The sequence below is a fragment of the Rhinolophus sinicus genome, linkage group LG16, assembly GCF_036562045.2.
Source record: "Rhinolophus sinicus isolate RSC01 linkage group LG16, ASM3656204v1, whole genome shotgun sequence".
Classification (NCBI taxonomy): Eukaryota; Metazoa; Chordata; class Mammalia; order Chiroptera; family Rhinolophidae; genus Rhinolophus; species Rhinolophus sinicus.
In genome coordinates this window covers 21,115,948-21,137,737 of record NC_133765.1, presented here as the reverse complement: position 1 = coordinate 21,137,737, position 21,790 = coordinate 21,115,948, and the positions used below count along the sequence as shown (strand labels likewise).

The following is a 21,790-nucleotide window of genomic DNA, read 5'->3' as shown; positions in this document are numbered from 1 at the left end:
GGACTGTCTCTGTAACCCTGTCTATTCTTCTCAAAAGACAGGTTCTAGGTGTGGATCAGAGCGTACCAAAAAAACCAAAAAACTAAAAAACTCATTTCTTTGCAGGAGCAAACCCAAGACGCCACCTAGTGGCAAAGCTTCCTAATTGCAGGCAGAGTACTTAGAGGACAGGTTCCCTGAGCCAGCAAAGCCAGACAAAATGACAGTATGTGAACGATTCTGCCTAGTCTTGCATAAGTACAATAGCACTGTTAGGGAAGAGTTTTGAATTATAACGTGGGTTTTTCTTGCTTTATCGCAAGAGATTGGCCAACAGAAGCATTTCAGGGAAAAATTAGTAGTAGCAAAGGGCCTTTAGGAACCCTCAGAGCCTTCCCCAATATTCTATTTACCAAAGACCAAGCCTTTGGTCCGTTCCAAGCCTCAGATCCCCAGGCTGCCCAGATTTCTCATTCTGCCAACTACATGTAACATGCTTTGGATTCACCGTGGGTTTTTTTCCTGAGCGGTATGTGCCAGGCACTGGGCAAGGAGCTCATTTAAATGATCCTCATAGCAACCTGCCCTGAGACAAGTGCTGTTATCCCCGTATTCCAGGTGAGAACACTGAGGCTCAGACAGGGGAAGCAATTTGGCCAAGGGCACACAGTGAGGAAGACATAGGCAAGATTGAAACCTCTCCTAGCTAAGCGGGGGTTATAGACCCCACAATATTAGCCCCATGTTGGGTCCCTTTCTTCTTGCGGAGGAGTCCAAGGCAGGTCAGTTGTGCTCCTGGGAACGTCCCACTGGGCAGGGGCACAAGCAGCCCAGATGGGCCACTGGGCCCCTCTCAGGAGGGAGATGAACACAGTGCAGCATCCCAGGTCCGATCTGGATCTGGACTATCCTGGCCACCTGCTCCAGGGTTCTGCAGCCAGACTTTGAGTCCCATTCTTTTATTGCTAGCTGTGCGGTTTATCAATTTCCCTGGCCTCTCTTTCCTGGATAGAATACCTCTGCATGGGTGGCTGTGATAATGCATGCACTCTGCAGTCACATAGATAAAGGCTCAGGGCTGACCCAATAGGAAGCAGGTCCCTGCTGGCCCCTGCCCCTTGCCCCCACCCCATCCCTCTCCATGTTCCTGTCCTCCACCGGTCTCTTCTCTCAGCATTTCTGTCTCTGCCTGTGTGACTCTACTCTGAGCAGCTTTCTCTGTCTCAGGCCCAAGCTCCTCTATGCTGATTTTAGGGCTCAGTCTCTCTCTTTCTGCCTCTGTTGTTATCTCTGTCTTTGACATTCAGTCCCCAACCTCCATCTCTCTCTCTCTCTCTGTCTCATCTCTCTCTCTCTGCCCCTCCTCTTCTCTCTCTCTCTTCCCTCCCTCTCTCTTCCTCTTCCTCTCTCCCTGGGAAAAGAGAGGGCAAAGCCAACCTCAGCTTCTGCAGGCATGGGGGGCAGCCCTAGCTGTCTGCCAGCCCAACTCCTGGGGCAGGCCCTTCCCTCTGGCCAGAGCCCCCACCTTCTCATTACCTCCCTGAACAGCCTCCACTCAGGTGTGCTGTGAGCAACCTGGTACCCTGGGCTAGGCCTGCTGAGGACAGGGGCACAGGTTCCTTCCTGGGAGAGCAAGGAGGGGGCTGCCTCCTAGGCCACAAGCTGGTTCAGAGGTACAGCTCCTGACCCAACCCTGACACGTGGATTCTCTGCCTGGCCAGAGGTGGAAATCTGTGGGGAAACCTCACCGCAGCACCCTCCCAGGCTGCAGGCAATAGCTACCAGAGCTGGAATAGTAAGAGTTGCCGTTTTATACATGCACATACACATATTTCATTCTTAGGGCAAAGGATGGCAATGGTATGTATTCTTCTCGGTATAAATTTTTTACAAACCACGCAAAATGATTCACAACGAAAACTAACACCCTCAGCCCCACAGTTCACCTTCCCAAAGGCAACCATTACCAGTTTCTTGAGAAATCTTCTAGAGACAGTGCCTGATTCAAGTATTTATGGGTGTATATTCCTGCAATTTCCCCACAAAGAGTAGTACCCTTTACACACAGCAGCACTTATTTTTTTCACTTAACAACTGATGTTGGAAATTGTGCCATAACAAAACACTTAGATCTATCTCATCTTCATATATATTCCACATATCACAAAATTCATCCTTTAATACATACAGTTCAGTGGTTTTTAGTATATTCAGAGTTGTTCAACCATCACCAGTAGTTTTCGAACATTTTTATCATCCTAAAAAGAAATCCCATACCCAGTCACTCCTTATTCCTTTCCCTCAGCCCCTGGCCACCACTAATCTACACTCTGTCCCTGTGGATTTGCCTATTCTGGACATTTCATATAAATACAATATGTGGCCTTTTATGTCCAGCTTCTTTCACTCAGCATAATGTTTTCAAGGTTCATCAATGCTGTAGCATATATCAGTACTTTGTTCTTTTTCAGGGCTGACTAATACTCCACTTTATGGGCATGCCACCTTTTGTTTATCCCCTTGTTCTTTTTAATAGCAATATAGCATTCCATTGGTGGGTGTACCTTAATTTACCAGTCTCCTGCAATGGGCATTTCATTTTTTTTCCAGTCTTTTGCTACCACAAATAGTGTTGCAGTTAATTTCCTTTTATTCTTTGCAAATATATGGGTAAGAAACTGCCTCAATGTGGAATTCTTAGGTCAAAGGAGCATACATTTTATTTTTATTACATATTACCAATTGTGTTCCAAAAAGGGCATATGTGAAGTGACATTTTCCCTCACATGCTTGCCAAGCCATTGTATCAAATATTTTAAGTTCTTCCCATCAGTTTTGGAAGGTGCAATCTAATTGTGGTTTTCACTTGCATTGCTTTTCTTTTGAGTGAAGTTGGATGCTTTTTCATTCCAAGTTGTTTGTTCATAACTTTTGTCTATTTCTTTATTAGGCCATTGATGTTATTGATTTGTAAGAACTCTTTATATGTGAGGGAAATTAGCCTTTTTATTTTTATTGATATGTTGCAGATTTTCCCCTAGTTAATCATATTACTTCTTCTCTGGGAAGAAATTTTTGTGTATCCAAATGTATCTTTTATAGCTTCTGGTACATGTATCTTTCCTAAAACTCTTAGAAAACTACAAAAAGGGCCCAGCATCTATGCCTATTTATGATCCATCAGGGGAACCAGACAAATCAACAGATGGCTTCAGCACAGAATGCTGTGAGTGGGGAAGCTCAGTAGACATGTGACCCAGTCTTGGGGGGTGGGGCACCTTCCTAGAGGTAGGGAGGGGGTGATGTCTGAGCTGAGACTGAAGGGTGAGTGGGCTTCCACAGGCAGAGCGGACAGGGTGCGAAAGCCCTGTGGCCAGTTGGAGAGCACAGGGTGGGCTGAGGTCCTGAGAAACGTTTGGTGTCCAGGGTCTGAGACAGAGGGAGAGGATGAGCAGGCCAGGCCATGTTCAGCTCTCAGCCTGAGAGCAGCCGGGAGACTGAAGGTTTCCCCTCACAGGGTTACTTGGCTCCATTTGCCTTTGGGAAGATCCTGAAAAACTGAAGGGTCAGAAAGGAGGTGAGAGGCCACGGAGGAGACCCAGGCCACATCCCTCGAGGGGGCGGAGGCTGAATGGGATAGAGCCAAGGAATAGGCAGATGGAGAGGACCTAGGGTCAGCCCTGAAGGGCTGGATGGGAGGGCAGGGCAGGGAGAGCCTGGAGTCCAGGTGCTTGAGGAATGCACATCCCCCATTAAGCTGTTTATCCACTTAAGAGTCCCCAGGCCAAGCTCCAAGCTAGGAATCCATTTCTCCTGGGCCCAGTGGCTCCATTTGTCTAACAGGGCTGCCCGTTCATAATTTATACCCCTAGTAGGCAGCTCAGAGCCCTAGGGTCAGCCAGTAAGTACCAGGCATGGGCAGGAGATGGAGGAAGGACTGGCTCCCCATCCTTGGGCATGTGGGGGTGCAGTTCTGAGGCGGGCCAGAGCCTGTGGGATGCATGAAGTCCTTGGTGTGGTGCTGGGCTGGCGCCCTGGTCCTGCCCCTCTGCCTGGTTCCCACAGGACCTGAGACCAACAACCTGGGTCCTTCCCCAAGTACCCTCTGTCTCTGTCTTCCTGTCTCTTTTCCTGTCTCTCAGTCTTTCCATCTGTCTCTTTCTACATCTCTCTGACCCGCTTGTCTCACTCTATCTCTGGCTTGCTGGCTCTCTTTCTCTCTCTTTCTGAGAATCTCTCTCTGTGTCTCTCCCTCTCTCTATCTCCTCCTCCCATTTTCCTCTTTCCTCTCAGAGCCACTTCCTCAGAGGTGGAAACCATTCATCTTGGGGATGTCAGGTCGGGCAGGCCCATGTGCTCATGACCCAGCAGGCACCTCCTGACACTGGGGGGCTGGTGGGCAGCTCCAAGGTCTCTGCTCTGAGCGGCTCCTCTTGCCTGCCCTTCCCATCTGCCAGATCCATCTAACCTGCGGGCACTTTTTGTTTTTTTTTAAGATTTTATTGGGGAAGCGGAAGAACAGGACTTTATCGGGGAACAGTGTGTACTTCCAGGACTTTTTTCCAAGTCAAGTTGTTGTCCTTTCAGTCTTAGTTGTGGAGGGTACAGCTCAGCTCCAGGTCCAGTTGCTGTTGCCAGTTGCTAGTTGCAGGGGGCGCAGCCCACCATCCCTTGAGGGAGTCGAACCGGCAACCTTGTGGTTGAGAGGACGCACTCCAACTAACGGACCATCCCAGAGCTCAGTGGCAGCTCAGCTCAAGGTGCCATGTTCAATCTTAGTTGCAGGGGGCGAAGCCCACCATCCCTTGCGGGACTCGAGGAATTGAACTGGCAACCTTGCGGTTGAGAGCCCACTGGCCCATGTGGGAATCAAACCGGCAGCCTTCGGAGTTAGGAGCTCGAAGCTCCAACCACATGACCAACCGGGCCAGCCCCCTGCAAGGACTTTTGGCCGTCACTCCAGATGCATCCAGCAGGGGGTGGGTTTCACCGCATTGGGGCTGAGAGATGGACACCTTCATACACAGAAGGTCCTCTCCTCTCTCTTGGCCGACATTGTTCCTAGACCTTTGGTCACCAAGCATCCCCTTACCAGCCTAGAAGTTCCACTACCAGTGATTTAGGGCTTAAATGAAGAAGAATCCCTGTTAGTGTCTCCAACATTTAACAACATTAAACATATCAGTCATGAGCACTCTAGCATGAGAGCCAACACCTCCTCCCTCTGTCCCGCAGCGAGGTGGATGCTGCCTAAGGAAACGTCATTCGTTCATTTTTGCAGGAGGGGAGGTGTGGAAAGAGAAGCAGAGCAAGGCATCCCAAGAAAGGTAGGTGGGGCAGAAAAGAGGGGATTTGGGGGAAGGTACCAGAGTAAGGCAAGTGGGTCAAACGTTAAGGAGCAGACCTCTCCTGTGTCCATTCCTTCACAGTCAACAAACACAGTCACAGAAAAGTCCCCGACTCTTGTATCGACCCATTTTCCAGATTGGGGCGGGGGGAGGCGGACTGAGGCCCAGAGAGAAGGGACTCACGCACACTGAACATCCACATTTCCTAACTCCAAATGCAGGCACCCTGTCCTGCCATGCTTGCTTGTACCCTGCCTTGTCATTTTATGGCAACCCACAAAGGTACCTCTCCTCCTGAGAATTCCTGAGGAGGGCGGAAAGGCCCTCTCAGAGCCCTAATTTATGATCTTCCGGCAGCTTCCTTCCTCCCATCACTCCCTTCCAGCTCCAGTCTGAGTTCTATGAGGAAGGAATGAGCTGGGTGAGAAGGGCAGCTCCACGGAGCATAAATAACTTGGCTGGCAGCTGCAGGCTCTCTGGGTCCCCCAGCACTCTCGCCCTGGCCCAGTGGGGTGCCCCCGGCTCTGGGACTGAGGGGCAGTAGGGCCAGGCCTCCAGATCAAAGGCTCAGAAAGCGGGCATTGTTCCCTAACCTGGAAGCATGGGGAAGGCCAAGCCCTCCAGCCAGATCTTTTGTCTGGGCAGAGGCTTTGAAAGTCCCTGACATTTACACGGACCCTTCCCTTATATGACATCCAAGGCTGCTGCCACAGTCTCTGGGTCCTTGGGGACTGCCACCATGGACTCTGGGCATCCTTGGTCCCCTTGGACTGTATTCTCACCTGTAGAATGGGCACAGATCAGGTGGAGCTCATATAAACTGGTGTGAATGGGGCTGATATGGGCACCCGAGCTGGGGAGGCTGTTCTGTGAGATACAGGCAGAGGAAAGAGGTACTTAGTCAGGGCCCAGTGGGAGGTCACAGGGAAGAGAGGCTGTGACCCAGGTTTGTTTGCTATGAGGAGAATAGCATTTCCTGTTTGGACTAGGCCAGGGTATATGCGTCAGTGAATCTGCAGCAGAAGGGCCATTTCCCAGACCCCATGGCCTGCTCCAGAAGGGTGTGTTTGGTGTGTGTGTGTGTGTGTGTGTGTGTGTGTGTGTGTGTCTCCTAGTCCATGCCCCTGTGTGGTCCATGTGTTCTCTCTCACCTCATCAGCTCCCAGACGGGAGTCTAAATCTGAGCTGAGTTCTCATTTTTTCCCCCCAAAGAAGCCCCCCTGAGGGGCTCGAGCAGAGGACAGCAATGTGACCCGGTGGGTAACCATCACTCGCCAGCTATGGACGTGGGGCAAGCCCCACACCTGGGGATAATAAGGCAGCCCCCTGGATGCTGGAGAGGAGGGCAGGAGACAATGCAAGCAAAATGCTTAGCACAGCGCCTGGCACACAGTCTGCTCTGGAACGGAAGCTGCTGTCGTTACTGGCGGTTGTGGTCTGGTCTTGGCAGCAGAGAGGACCAGGCCTCCAGGGAGGAGGCCCCGCCCACAGGGACAGGCCCCAAGACCTCAAGCCAGGGGCCCCTCTCTTCCACATCTCCGCAAACACTGAAACCTCAAGTGACCAAGACCCAGTTCCCTGCAGCATTTCTTGCCCTTCGTGCTCAGGGAGGAAAGAGGACCAGAAAACACGCTGACATCCATCAGAAAAGTGCGCCCTTAAAAGGCAGCTTCAGGCTGTGCCCATTCAGAGACCTAAAGCCTTCACACTTTCCCAGAAGCATGAATTCTTAAGCCAAAGGCATCTTGAAAGGGTCCCCTGACTTTTTTTTCCCCCAGACAAAGAAATAAGGCTCAGAGAGGAGAGGTATCTTATCCCAGGTCACACAGCCACCCGTGGTTGCTCATAGAATTGACATCTAGACCTATGAGGTGCTGTGCCTATTCAGTAACCACCAGGCTACACCGCCACAGGGTGTGACTGTAGTCATAAATAAATACCCTGGACTAAGGGATCCCAGCCTCAACAAGGACAGAATCCCTTGATGTCAAAATGTTGATAACAGGTCTAACAGAGAGGGTCCCTTGCTGGAGAAATTCTTCAGGGGCCTGAAGTTCTCATGAGTCGAACGGTAAAGCTGTATGTGTGCCATTAAATCACAGGAGCATCTTGGACATGTTGCAAACAAGACCTGGTGGTGTCTCCTCATTCTGTTGCGCCCAGCGGGGGTCCCAGGCACCTCACAGGTCCTCCAAGACCCTCCCCAGGACAGATGCCAGCTCTTCTCCTTCTTAAAGAGCTGCATGCCCCTCAAAGTGCCCTTTGGGGTGAGGTTTCTGTTCCCAGCCACTTGACCAGCCTGAAGATGGGCCTGGGAGCCTCTCAGGAAAAGGCACCTTGAGAGTGATGAGTCATCCAGGGGATTAAGTCATTGATCCAGTTGTGTCAAAACGAGGACTAACCGGAGAAGCACAAAGCTGCATGTCTTGGGGGTAAGACAGGTGGCACATAGTCGGTGCCCCAAAATCACATATGGAAGAGAGGGAGGCAGGCAGCTCCCCAAGGGGGCAAAGTTGGTGCCATGATGATGTCATTAGAAGAAGTAGGGCGCCTTTGAGGGACCATGTGAAGCAGGGGAAAGCGGGTGCCAGGGCATTACCATATCTCATTCCTGTCTACACCCCCATAAGGAACGTGCAACTGTCCTCTTTACAAGAGAAACTGAGGCACAGAGAAAGGCAGGACTTGCCCAAGCTAACTCAGGCAGAGGCAACGTTTGAACCCAGTTCTCACTACCTACCTGGCCCTGCAGGAGACAGGGGTCAGCTGCTTCTATATCAGCACACCCTCCCCCATCCTGATTCGGCTGCAGGACCTGCTGCTGCCCGACCCTGCTGAGTCCAGGACAGTCTCCAGGAATCTGAGGGAGGGGCTGGCAGATCCTTCCCACTGGAGTGCTGCTCACAATGACCCTGGATCTGGACAAGCCACAGCAAGATTCTGAGGGACAGGCCCCCAGTGCACCACCACGCTTAGCAGGGGGCTCCCCAGCCCAGGACTGCCTGCCGCAAGTCAATTCAGGCAGAAGGGGGTTAGAGACTCCTGGAGTTTTGCAGGGTTTTGGGGTCCCCTCTAATGAAAGCTGTGGTCCCTTCCCATAAACACATACTCCTATCACACACACACACACACACACACACACACACACTTGCACACACCTTGGTGGTATTCACAGCCCTCTTCCCAGAAGCTCATTCATGTACCCCAGATGAAGAAACTCCACTCTAAGTAAATCCTTACCTTGTTACAGATGGAGATACCTAGGCCCAGGCTAATGTGCTGTCTATACTCTTCCCTAATTGACTCCCTCTGAAGTCAGGAGGTCTGGGTTCAAATCCTAGCTCTTCCAACCACTGACAAATGACATCGCCTCTCTGTGCCTCAGTTTCTCCATCTGTAATATGGCAACGAGTGTACACTTGACCTTATAGGATCAACCCAGGTCTTCTCCCAGGGGGACTATGAGTGCCTGGGCCTCAGTTTTCTTCTCTGTAAAATGGGGATAACTGTGCCCACCTCTTTCCGAGTGGTTTGAAGATTAAACAGACAGGATGTGAAGCGGAGGTGAGGTGTCCTGCGCACTGCTCCCTGCTCAGGAAGCCTTTGTTGCATGGATGGACGGATCCCTCGTGCCTCAGGAACTGGATCTCCCAAATATGAGGGGGAGAGCCCCCGCCCCATCATTAGCTCAGGCTTGGCGGCTTCAGGTCCTGGCTGCGTCTGAGACCGTGGCCCTGGGACTCAGTTCCCCAGTCTGCAACACGTGGGAGGGCATCTCCGAACTGGCACCCCGCCCCCAAAAGGACCACGCGGCGCAGAGCGCCAGGCTCAGGTGGGCACCTGGCCGGCCTCCTGGCGGGGGCGCCCGGCCCCCCCGGGGCTCCTTCCGGGTTGGCAGCAGCAGCGCAGGGGGAGGGGGGCCGCGCAGAGGGGCCGGGCGAGGCAGTGAACGCGCGCCCCCGCCCCGCGTCCGCCTCCCGCCCCCCGCCCGCCCTCCCGCTGCTGCGCTGGGAACCGGGATCTGCGCGTCCGGGGCGGCTGGCGGCGCCGGCGGGCGTGGACGACAGGCTGGGGGCGGCGACGGCGAGGGGCCGCGCGCGGAGGGCGCCGGGCGCAGCATGGGCGGCCCGCAGGCCTGGGCACTGCTCTGCCTTGGGCTCCTGCTCCCGGGAGGAAGCGCCGCGTGGAGCGTCGCAGGAGCCCAGTTCTCCAGCCGCAGGTAAGGGCTGGCCCCACCACTTCTGTGCCCTGGGTTGGGGGCCGGGACTTTAGGCACTCCCTCCCCCTCCCCGCAATGTCTGTGCAACCCGGGATTGGGAGAGGGACCAGGTCCCCCACCGCAGTGCCAACCTGGGTGGGGGCAGGGACCCTGGGCCGTCCCGCTATCTGGCAGAGACCCCCAGCAACGCGGGGAGTCCTCTACTCCATGTGTCTGGAACCGGCAGCCCCCGACAGCCTCCTCTACCCTCACCATTTCACCCCCAGAGCCCCGGAAGAGGGAAAAGGGGAACAACGAGGGAGAAGCTCCCCCAGGACTTCCATCCCCCTAACCCAACATCCCCCTCATGCCCCCGCCCAGCACATAGGAAAGCCCAGGACACCCCCAGCGCACACTTCGGGGACCCTCCTCCCTTTCCTTGCTCCTGGCTTTTTATAGTACCGGCTATTTATTTCCCTTGGAGGAGGAAGAGTTTGGGGTGGAGTTTCACTGCCCATGGGTCAGTATCAGCCCCCGGGGACCTGGCATTTTGGACAGAGATGGGAGGGAGTACTCTGTCTTCCGGAGGCTTTCTCAGAAGCCAGGAGCATTCTCTCTGCTGGTGTCTGTGAAGCATCTCCCAGTACCAGTGAGGGGGCCCTTTATATACAGTGTCCTCATTAATCCTTAAAGGACTGAATGAGTTTCAGGAGCACTTGTTTCCATTCAGCAGATGAGCAAACTGAGGCACCAGAGAACTAATATAATCTTCTAGGCTCATGGGCCATTAATAGAAGAGCTAGGATTCAATAGTGTGTCTTTCTGGCCTTGATGACACTGTTTGGACCTGCCAAGCCCTATCCTGGCTGCAGCTCCCCACTCCTGCTGGGGTCCCCTCTTGAGGGCCAGCTGCCTCCGCCTCCCTTGTCTCAGGCAGACAATAAAGAGTAGCCAGGCCTCTCCAGGCCTTTTCATCACATTCAAATGTCTGCCCAGCCCTCACCCCCTGTGGCCTCACTTCTTTAATTCTTTTCAGAAATTCTCCTTTCCCAGTGGTCAGGGGGCATGATGGGCTAGCAAGAGCAGGTGACTTGGAGAGGGCTGCAGGGCAGAGATGGCTGAGGCATCAGAGGCCAGAAGAGTAGTTGTCTGAGACAGGGACGGACAGGTGGCAGATGTCACAGCCCCCACCTACTGCATTCTGACCACTGCTGGCCTGGGCTGGGTATTTTACCTGTATCTATTGCCTCCAGAATCTTCCTAACTGCCTTGGGAGGCATGCATTTTTATGGTCCCCATTTCATAGCGGAGGAAACTGAGGCTCAGAGAGGGGATATGACCTGCCCAGGATGTGGCATGGATGTGAACCCCCAGGATCCCAGGTGCTAAGATAACTGAGACTCTGAACTGGAAATTCCCAGTGTCAGGCTCAGGATGATGGTTGAAAATACTTAAGGTCCTGCCTGCCCTCCATCCAGTTCAGGGCAGATCCTCCCAGCCTGGGTTCTTTGCTGCCCCCCACCCCCCGAGCTTCCTGGTTGGGAGTGGGATGGTGGCTGTGGGCAGGTGTCTGTTCACAGTGGCCTGAGCATCCAAAGGCCCCGTGGGCAAGGCTCTTGCTCCCATGTTACAGATAAGACTGAGGCATAGAAAGGAATAAAAGCACGTCAGCCCAGGTCAGCCAGTTTCCAAGTCCAGTTTCCTTTTCACCCCAGCGGAGGTCATCAGCTTGCACGTCTGGTAGGGGTTTGCAGGTCTTGGTTAGGAGTTAGGGGCTCGGCCTGGCTCTGTCACCCACTCAACATGTGATCTCAAGTAAGTCACTTCATAGCCCTGGGTCTCAGTTTCCTTCTCAGTTTCTTCCTTCCCCTCATCCCCTGCTCATGGGCCTGTTCTGAGGGTGGGCAGTCCCCCATGGGAAGGACCAGGTCAGAGCCTGATTTATACAGTGGTTCCTGCGATCACCAACATTAGATGGGGGAAGGGACCTCTAGCTGGAGGAATCTGGTCCTCAGCTGCCAGGACTTCCCCTTGTGGCCCCATCCCAGCATCGTTGGAGACAGCAAGGGGATGTCTCGCTGCATCAGCCCTCCCTCCACCCCCAGCCCGGCGCCCCAGGCGCCCCTTGGCAGCCAAGGGACAAGAGGCAGAAAAGAGGCTTTGTGCCTGGGGAGGGGGAGGCCCGGGAAGGCATCCAAGGGGCCGCCCCCAGCCCCAGGAATGTGGTGAGACTTTGAGACCCCAGGAACCAGGGTGCCCGGGGGCCATGCAGAGCTGCCTTGGCTCACCCCTGCCCCTGTCCACCCCTCAGTCCTTGCCGGGGCTGCTTCCGGCCCCTCTGAGGTCCCTTCCAGCCTGAACCCCTGTTTCCTTTAACCACCCAGCTCAGCACTGTGGCTCTGGAGTTAAAGGCATTGCTAGTGTCCTGGCCCAGGCTTCTTCCCCCTGCAGTACTGGCTTTCTGTGGGCAGATCCTAGGATCAAAGAGAGTGGAGCATTCTCTACCCCAGCCACTCTCCAGGGAGCTCAAATCCCAACTGGATGCCCAAATGGGTGACCTGGGTGACTTCTCTTGGAGCCTCAGTTTCCCCCTCTGTAAAATGCAGAGCCTGCCTGACAATCCCTATCCGGCAGTTGAGGGGATGACTTCACACGGAAGGTGCTGTGCTGGTGTCCCCAAGCCCAAAGGAAGGCTGTGGGACCCATATCATAGTCCAGGAACAAGAATTCTCAATAACTGTTAGCACTGTGCTAAGAGCTTTGCTTGAAACCTCCCCTGCCAGAGAAAAAATCTGCTGTCCCCGTTTGCAGATGGACAAAGTGAGGCCCAAAGAGAGTCAGGGCCTTATCCAAAGTCACCAAGTTAGGACGCAGCAGAGCTAGGACTGGGACTTCACCTCCAATGTGGGGTTCTGGCTCTAGTCACCCCACCCCCACCCGGTACGTCTCCTCTCTTTCCTCTCCTTTTCATAACGGCCCTTGGCCCCCAGCCCGCTTGGCTGCCTCCTCCAATTAGCCCCTATCACTGTTCCGGATCGCAGCCCTGGGCCCCGCAGAGAGAAAGTCCCCTGGGCCCCTTGTGGCAGGGGGCGGAGGGCAGGTGGGGGGGACTAGTGGGGGCAGCTGGTGCCAGGCTGAGCTGGTCTGGCCTGTTTTCTCTCCTCCGGCAGCCTCTGGGGGAGCAGGAGGTGCTGAGTGGGCAGAAGTGGCAGGCCCAGGAGAGAAGGGCTGCCTCCTCCCAGGCCCTGTCCTCGCCCCATCCCACTGTAGGTGGCCCAGCCTCACCAGGTTCTTGGGCAACTTACCTCTGACCACACCCCAGGAAAGGAAGCCCCCATGGGCAGCACGATTGAGGCAGGGTTTCCAGGAACTGCAACCATCTCTTGGAACCATCTACTGGCTCCTCACCCAGGGCCACTGTCACTCAGTCATTCAGCAAACCTTCCTGAGGGCCCCCAGACTGAGCCTCATCCTGGCTTGATACTGTGCCCTTCCCCCAGCACCTGCCTGGGAGGGAAACGCTCAGGGCTGCTGCAAGTGGCTAAGGGGGGGGCCCCTGGAGGTGCCCAATTCTGTGGTGGGAAGGGGGGGGTCTCAGGCCTGAGACCCCAACGATGAGTAGGAGTTTGCTGGAGTAGAAGAGGCCTTTCCAGGCAGAGGGAATCTAACATGCAAAGATCTGAGATGGGGAGAATTCAACACCTGGGAGGAAAGGCAGGAAAGTCAAAGAGGGGCAACAAGAGTGTTCGGGAAAGGAGAGCAGCCTGTGGGACGGGCAGGCAGGGCTCACAGGGTGATGGCGAGCTGTGACGGGCCGTGGATTCCATGGCGGGCAGTGGCACCGTGAGATATGTGGTTTACAGAATTCCTTCTGCCTCTGGAAGGTGGACTGAGGGGCGGGAGGGCAGCAGGCCAGGCTGGGACCCTGTCGGGGAGCTCGGGCTCATCCCACAGGGACCAGCGGGGCTGGGATCTTCAAGTTATTGGTCACCCCCCCAAGGGGAGGGGTCAAAGGGCTGACCTTGGCCCCCACCTGGCCTCAGTGTCCCCTCCTATCTAAACTGTCTAGTTAGCTTAGGAGACACCAGCTCCATGTCTCCTAAGCAGAGGATTCAAGTAAACCCCGACTCGTGGGAAATAAACCAGGGAGCCAGGGAGCAACCCACATGGGGGAGATTTTAATTAAGGAAGAAGAAGAAAAAATTGTTTTCTCTAGCTCCCCCCTAGGAAAAGGAGGGGCAGTCACTGGCCATCTCCGCTGGTGTTGTCCAGGTGCACGTGTGCACATCGCTGTGTCTGCAGGTGTGGACCCAGTGCAGAGAGGACGGTCATTTCTGTAGCCCTGTCCTGCCGGATTCGCCTTGGTCTGATTGCTTGAGTGTGTGTGTACGTGTGTGCTTATGCGGGCCTGTGTGTGTGCACATGGGCACACGTGTGTCTGGGAGTTGTATGCACATAAGCATAGAGTGTGTCCATGGGCATGTGTGTTTGCAGGTGCCTTATGCTCACTGTGTGTGCATATGATGTGTGTGCATGTGTTTGCGTGTGTGTGTGTCTTATGTGTGCATCTGTATAGGGGCATGGGGTCTTCATTCTGTCCCCAGGGCCCCCTCTGTGCCCGGAGCGTCCGACTATCTTCTGCCCGGGGTTGCTCCCTTCCTTCCTCCCTCCTTTCTCCACTCACAGAGCTCCTGGCCCAGCCTGGGGGGTGTCACACAGGCTGCAGGGAGCTCCCAGCTCCCCTTGAACTTTACCCCAAATTTTATCTATTTTTCTGTAGAGGAGGCACAACTCACATCACTTTCCTAAAGGGGTTTCTGTCCCACCCCCCACTACAAAACTCCAACAGGTTTAAAACCAAAGCTCTGGGGACGCAGAGACTCTGAAGGGTTGGCAGCCTTTTTGAAATGTATCTTTTTAAACTTATAAAATCCCCACCTGCTTGTTAGGAAAAACCTTGCCAGCATGTGGTTAAGAGCACAAGCTCTGGGTTCAGATAGACCTGAGTTCCAGCCGTGACTGTGTCACTCATCACGGGTGCCTAGGGCATTCCCAGACCCCAGAGCCTCAGTCTTCCCATCTGTAAAGTGGCGCTCATAATCAGGCATGCGGATGGCCCTGGGCCCAGCTCCTATCCTGGCTGTAGCAAGCATAACTGGATGCTGCCGTGAGCACAGGAGATGGAAGCGATGGAAAGCCCTCCCTGCTTCCACAGGTGGCAATATGATGTGAGCGTGTGATTTTTCCTATACACACATAGCTACATATATATGTGCATATATGTATAAATATTATTTTGGCTTTCTCCTCCTTCCTTAGTATAATTGAAATGCACTCCTTTTCTATTGGTCTGCACAGGCTTTCCCCCCTTAAGTAGGCACAGTGGCTTACATATGGAGACCTTAGGCTCTGTCACAGCATCTGGCTCTCCGTGTCTCGCGGTCCCGTTTAGGCTGTTCCCCATTTTGCACCATTCCTGACAGCACTGCAGCAAGAACCTGTTTCCTCTTCCATGGGATGGCAGACCCAGGGCTCTGTTGAGTTTCTGCCACATCATTGGGCCAAACAGAGCCATTCCCTCTCCTTGGTTTCCCACCTCCTTGCCTGTGGCTACGCTGTCTCCTCCTCCTGGACTGATTCCAGCGTGGCACAGACTGGTGAAGGGACTTTCCCAGGGTCCCACAGCAAGTTAGTCAACGGGTCCCAGCTAAGGTCTGTCTCCTTCAGGTGGGCCTGGGTGGGGGCAGGGCAGCAGCTGGGGGACTGGATTTCAGTGGTGGCAGGCACCTCTGTGATGGCTGGGACATTCCAGGTGCTCAGCAGCCCTCAGCCCTGCACGGGGTCACGGGCCTTGTGTTTTTTGCCAGGGCTGGGAAAGGAGGGACCGTTTCAGGTGACCCTTCTCAGCCTGAGCCCCCCGCCCCACCAGACTTTCCTTTGTGGCCTCGAGCCCAGGGTCAGCAGGTTCCCAGGCTGGGGCCTTCACAGAGCCACGGACCGTGGCTTCGGAGACGGGGAGGAGACGGGAGCTGAGGCCTCTGGGATGGAGTCAGGGGCCAGGCTAGGCCATCCACATTCCTCGGTTCAAATCCGGCTCCACCACGCACCAGCTCTGTGACATGAGCAGTTTCTTCCCTCTTCCTAAGCCTCATTTACCCCTCTATAAAATGGGGGGTGCCTTCCTGGCTCACCATAGGAAGATGTAAATACCCTTAGCATACAATATGTGCTTAATATGTACATTGCAATATGCTTTTTAGTTGGCATTTGTTGAAGTCAGTCCTCCATGCTGGGGACGCTGTGTAACAGCCGGGACCCAAGAATAGGTGAGACAGGGCCTTTTCTCTCGAATGCCAGGAGAGGGGCGAGGCCGAAATGAATCACTAGCTGAATTCCACGTGACAGGTAGACAAAGTGCTACAGGATCCAGGGCAGGGAACCATCAGTTCTGCGACAGATGGAGATGGGAGTAGGGAGTGTCAAGGGGAGAGGTGACAGCACAGCGGAGCTTTGGAGGTAGGCGTGCCGCGTGGAGAAGTGAGGGAAGGCTACCCCGGGCAGTGGGCCCAGCATGAGAGCAAGAGCCTGGAGGTATGAAATCTACAGCAGACGTGGGCACAGGAGATCTCAAGGACTCAGGGTGAATGGGGTAAGCAAGGGAGCGACACAGCCAGGTTTCCAGTTTATGGTACTCCCTCAGGGGAGAGACACGGGCAAAATAGAGGAACCACTGCTGCTGTCCAGGTGGGAGGCAGGATGCAGTGGAAGCCTGGACAGGTTGGGTTGAGAAGGGAGAGGCCCTTCAAAGATGCCCTGTTCCCATCTTGCCCCCTGAAGCTCATTCCCTAAGATCTCCCGAGAGCCAGAGCTGGACCGGAGCTGAGCCGCCAGCACACCCACCTCCTCTAGGGCTGTGGAATTAACTCCTTAGCCACCGAAGCACAGAAACTCCCACTGGGGCCCAAAGGACTCTGAGAGCTCAGGGGTCTCTGCCTGGAGACTCAGGGCTCCTGGAGAGAACACAGACCTTCTCACTTGTCCTCCCAGCGTCTTGGGCAGGGGACTCCACATGGCACCTCAGCTTCTTCTCTGGGGGTCTCTTTCAGGAACTGGTGCTCATACGTGGTGACCCGCACCATCTCGTGCCACGTGCAAAATGGCACCTACCTTCAGCGAGTGCTGCAGAATTGCCCCTGGCCCATGAGCTGCCCCGGGAACAGGTGAGTGAGCCTGTGAAGGAGCTGATGGCATTCCAGGGGTAGGCACAACATGGGCAAAGGCCTGGTGGTAGTGGGAGGGCATTGGGAGTGCCCAGGAAGGCTAGGACCCCGGGGTGGGTGGAGCAAAGGGAGCGTTGGCCCTATGCCCATTCTCAGCACCTCTCCTTGTACTCTTGGGGTACCCTGGAGGGCTTCCTGGGGGAGGGGTCCCACCATTCACCCACATGCCTTCACTCAGCAAGCATTCCCTGCTAGGGATAGGCTGGCCCAGCTTGCGGGGCTTCCTGTCTAGTTGGTGTCCAGATCCCCACAGCTGGAACGTTGGGAAGGAGTGAAAGGGCTGAATCCTAGAATGTAGGAGGAGAGAGGCTCCAAAGGGGCCCAGAGGTGGCAGAGGACCCTGCGGGCTCTGGGTTTGTCCCCACGGACAGTGGGAGAAACAGCAGAGGACCCTGTCTGAGCCAGGCCACCTGGGCACTCTTTCAGCTACAGAACCGTGGTGAGACCCACATACAAAGTGATGTACAAGACAGTGACCGCCCGAGAGTGGAGGTGCTGCCCCGGGCACTCGGGGGCTAGCTGCGAGGAAGGTAGGACTGCCCCCCGGTGTGGGCCAGGGGCTTCCCCAAGGGTGTGTGGGAGGGAGCTGTAAACTGTTGCTTAGTCGCTAGGTACCGCAGTGTACAATGCCATGCACACTGGGGTACCCCACGTAGAGCTGCCAGCGAGGCGCAGCTCGGACACAGTTGGCACCTGTTGTCTCCTGGGTGTTGACCCCCTGCCTCATGAGAGACGCTCGGACCCCTGGAGAAATTTCCTACGTGCTGTGTAGCTCACACCTTGAGTCACACCATCGCAAGCCTTTCCTCCACACCTGGGGAAAGCCGATGCAGACATTTATATGGGATATAGTAACAGACAGCGCATGGAAGCAGAGCTCCACTTAGGTCAGTGGGTCAGCAAGGTGGGGATGGTTGTACTCTTCCTGCAGGTGACGAAACAGGCTCAGGAAGGCAGTGGACACACAGCTCCTAAGTGGCAGTCAGGATTGGAACCCCAGTCTGCCTGGCTTCCCCCAGGTCCTCAGGGATGGGAGGACTCAACTGGGTGTCCAATGTATGGTGTGCATCCCAGGCAGAGGGACCCGCTTCCCCCACCCCCTTTTCTGTGTGCCATGGGGTGGCTCAGAGGTGAGCACCCAGCAGGGGCACAGAGGAAGCAGCCCGGGCCTCCCTGTCTCTCTGCTAAGTGGTCCAGGCTGCACCCACCTTGGCGGCCGGGCGGAACCCAGTGAGAGAAAGGTTTTTAAACACCACGGACTGTGTTCCCAGGAATGGCCCAAAGAGATTGGCCTCGGCTAGAACCAGCCCGAGAACGAGGTGTGTGAGAACCTCAACAGAAGGAGGCAGTCAGGGCCCCAAAACAGCATGTTAATGTCATCGCCGCAAGACATACTCTGATGCCAGAAACACGAGCATCTGAATCAAGGAACGTGTGAAACACGGCCTCTGAAATCAAGGAAACGTGATGCTAACAGAAGTCGCCATTCCTAGGTGCTTCTTGAAAGATTTACGTGCTTCACCTCCCTGGGACCCCACAACAGCCGCGGTTCACAGAGGGGGCAACAGAGGCCCAGAGAGGTGGAGTCACATGCCCAGAGTCACATGGGGTGGGGGGCAGGGCTTACCAGAAAGTAGAGCAGGGAGAAGGCCTGACAGGTTCCGATGAGGGGTGGGAGAGTCCCGAGTGGAGCTGGGGAGGAGTGGGGCGGCCAGGGAGAAGGAAGCAGCCCAACGCCCAGCAGGGGTCCTGTACAGAGAGGCAGCCACCAAGGCCAGTGTGGGAGTCTGGGAGAGGCAGGCATGAAGGGGAGCCAGGTACAGCACCCCCTGTCCCTGCTGGGAGGAAGAGGGGAAGGCAGGGCCCTGGGGGCCAGGAGGAGAGCCAACCAGGAGGAACTGCTGCCAAGGAGGCTACAGAGGAGCTGGTGGTGGGGAGGGGGCAAATCTCAGGGTGTGGGGGTCACCTGGCCTAGAGGGCCTGAGCCCAGGCAGGGCCTGCTCAGACAAAGGCTACTCTGTCCCTGGCTCCTCTCCCAAGGACAGACCTTCCCGGGTCTGCAGGGCCATCATAGCGCAGGTGAGGGCAGACAGGTGGGAGCAATGCCTATGCCCTGGAGTCCAACAGCTTGAGGCCTTGCATCTGGGAGCCAGAGTAAGGGCTGGGAGCTCTGCCAATGGAGAGGCAGAGGTACAGGATGGGCCAGGCCAACGCCAATGTCTGCCAGCTCCCTCGTCAGGGCCTTCAGGGCTCTCCAGGGCTTCATGGGCCAGGCCAGCTCTACCATACTCCAGCTGTGTGGCCTTGGGCCGGGGGACTTCCTGTGCATTGTGTAAGTCATTGTGCAAGGGTGCGGGGTTAGGGGGCGGGGAAGCTGCAATTCAAGCAGCACTCGTCTCATGCCCACTCAGAGGGAGCGGAGCCTTCTCTAGAGAGCACCACGCTGCTGTGTACTCTTGCGGCAGCCTGGGGCACCCCGTCCTGAGCCTCAGTGTCCTCACCTGTGAAATGGGCAGGATAATAGAGCCTGCCTCCCAGGGATGTTGTGAAAATGAAACGAAGCAGTAAAGACCTGCAGGTGGTACGGTAGCCCATAGTGGGCACTGCATGATGACTGATGGGACAGGAAGGGCCTCTCACCACCCACAGGGTCAGAGCTGAGTAAAGGGATGCCCTGGCCTGGATATTCTGGAAAACTGTTCTGCTAGAGCCCTGGGAATGGGGTGGGGAAGCATGGGGACATTGCTAGCCCATCCTGGGCCCTGCCCTTCCTCTCACAGCCAGGTTCAGGCCAGCCTCCCCCAGCTGTTTCCCCTGCTGGTGACCGCCCTCATGGTCTGCCCAGTGCTGTGACATGACCCTGGGGCCATAGAGCTGCGTCACCAGGGGCGACAGAAGCAGCCTGTGGTGAGCTGAAGGAGGAGAGGGAACACCCACCATTCCAAAATCCAGCCCTGGATCAGTTGCTCTCTGCTGTGTGACCTGGGGCAAGTCACTTTACCTCTCTGAACCTTATCTCTATCTGGAAGTCACCCAAGATTGAAAAGTGCCTACCTCATACCTTATTATGAGGACCAGACTTATAGCTTGCTTATAGTAGATGCTCCGTAAATGTCTTCTTCTCTCCTCTTCAGCCCCTGTGCTGGGGGTTCTGTGGTGGCTCTCAAGAACTGCCCTGCCTCCCACCTCTGAGACCCCACTTCTCAGTCAGCTGCTCAGCAAACAGGCCTTGAGTCTCCAGACCTGACCTTGGTGAGGCCATGGACTTCAAGGCTCTTAGCCCTGGTTTTCCCATCTGCATAATAAGAACGTTCACTCTGTGATGAGTGAGGATGGTCTCTGATGTTTATGACAACCCGTGGCCTTAATTTTACAGATGGGGAAACTGTGGCTCAGAGAGGTGAAGGGGCTGGCCTGGGGCCACTCAGCACATGAAAACCAGGATTGGGACCTGCCTAACCATGGGTCAATCAGGGGCTCCAGGCTTTGGCAAGTGGGGCTAGATGGCAGGGAGGGAGCCTGGCTGAGGCTCTCAACTGGCTGCCTGCTCCTCCACCCCCAAAACAATGAGCAAGGAAGAGCCAAAACCAAAGTATCATGTGGGCTGGTCCTGACCCGCTGAATGGCCTGGGCTGGTGAGCTTTGCTGAGAACAGGGCTGCTGTGGCCACCATGTCCCCTTGCCTGCAGGGGCTCTCTGCAGACAGGTCTCTCGCCCATCAGCCCCATTGTTCAGACACTGACAGTGAGGCTCAGAGAGGGTGTGGGTCTCACGCAAGGTCACACAGCAAGAAGCATTATGGCCAGGATTCTCCCAGGGCTCTAACCTGAGGTCTGCAGCATCCCCCTGCCTCAGACTCTTCTGCAGGAATAATGACAAGAAGAAGAAACGTTCCCACCATCCTCCATGCCAGGCACTGTGACTTGTACTCACCTGCATCATGCCATCACGTCACGGTACAGAAGGTCCAGATGTGGAAACTGAGGCTGGGAGAGGGGAATGCCTTTCTTAGGGTCACAGCTGAATAAAAAGCCCAGTATGATCTGGAGCCAGGGTCTTTGCTCTGCAGCAGCGCTGACTGAGGACTTCCAGGGGGATATGTTCCAACATTTGGGGCACCAGGAGGCTGGCAGAAGCCAATCTCAGCTCCAGCCTCCCCCAAACAGAAAGAGGAATAGGGTCTCCCTTGCCCTCCTCCTCCATGGGGCCCCTGGGAGCCAGGCTGCTTCTGTGTCTCTCTCACTGTCCCACTGTCCTCAGCACACATGTCCCTTCCCCATCTGTGGATCCCCACAGCCTTGTCTTCCATGATGGGGAACCAGAGAGCAAAAAAGTTTGCCCAAGGTCACACAGCAGAAAAGCTTAAGAACAGACTAGAGGATCCAGCCTGGGCCCTTCTTGGGTCCTTGGTCTCCCCCCATCCAGGGCCAGGCCCTTCCCACACATGTCTTTCAAACCCTAACCACGTGCCATACCTGTGCTTTACTCTGTGGATTCAGAGTCCCGAGGGCTAAACACTAGGAATCGGCCCGCATCTGCTACCATCCACTCCACTCCTGTCTGGGCGGACCCAGAGGCCCCACCTCCCACCTCCTGTTCAGTGCATCCTCCACCCCCAGCCAGGCAGCTCCCCTCTTCGCCCTCCCGGATGCCCCAGCGATGTGCCCCAGCCTTGCCCTCTCCATGTTACCCCCGGCCCACACTGGCCCTTTCTCCCACCCCATCGCCTGGGTAGTGGTTTCTCCCTCTGCCTGTGACCTTGGAGCTCCGACCTGACTATGGTGACCCCCCCACCCCCACTGGCCATCACTACCCTTGTGTCTCCAGTGCCTGGCATGGACCTGGCATAAAGTGGGTGCACAGGAAATGAATAGGAACCTCTTTTTACCAAAGAAGAGGCCAGGCCAGTCGCAGACTGAAGTTTCCCAGAGGCCTGCTGGAGGGTTCTTGGAGCTCCCAGCCCCAGCCCTGACCCCAATCCCTGG

The 21,790-nt window shown here is 55.4% G+C and overlaps 1 protein-coding gene across 7 annotated transcripts in view; it reads left to right on the top strand.

The window, feature by feature from the left end:
• Positions 1-9,040: 9,040 nt before the first annotated feature.
• The window catches only part of EMID1 (EMI domain containing 1), a 45,165-nt gene continuing 32,415 nt past the window's right edge, over positions 9,041-21,790 (top strand). The window contains exons 1-3 of one of the 7 annotated variants that reach the window (XM_074321385.1): positions 9,041-9,546; positions 16,632-16,745; positions 17,232-17,335. In XM_074321385.1, the coding sequence (XP_074177486.1) occupies positions 9,446-9,546; positions 16,632-16,745; positions 17,232-17,335 (319 nt within the window). In that variant the 5' untranslated portion in view covers positions 9,041-9,445. The remainder of the gene's footprint in view (positions 9,547-16,631; positions 16,746-17,231; positions 17,336-21,790) is intronic. The other 6 variants (XM_074321384.1, XM_019743021.2, XM_074321386.1 and 3 more) reach the window with 6 other exon arrangements.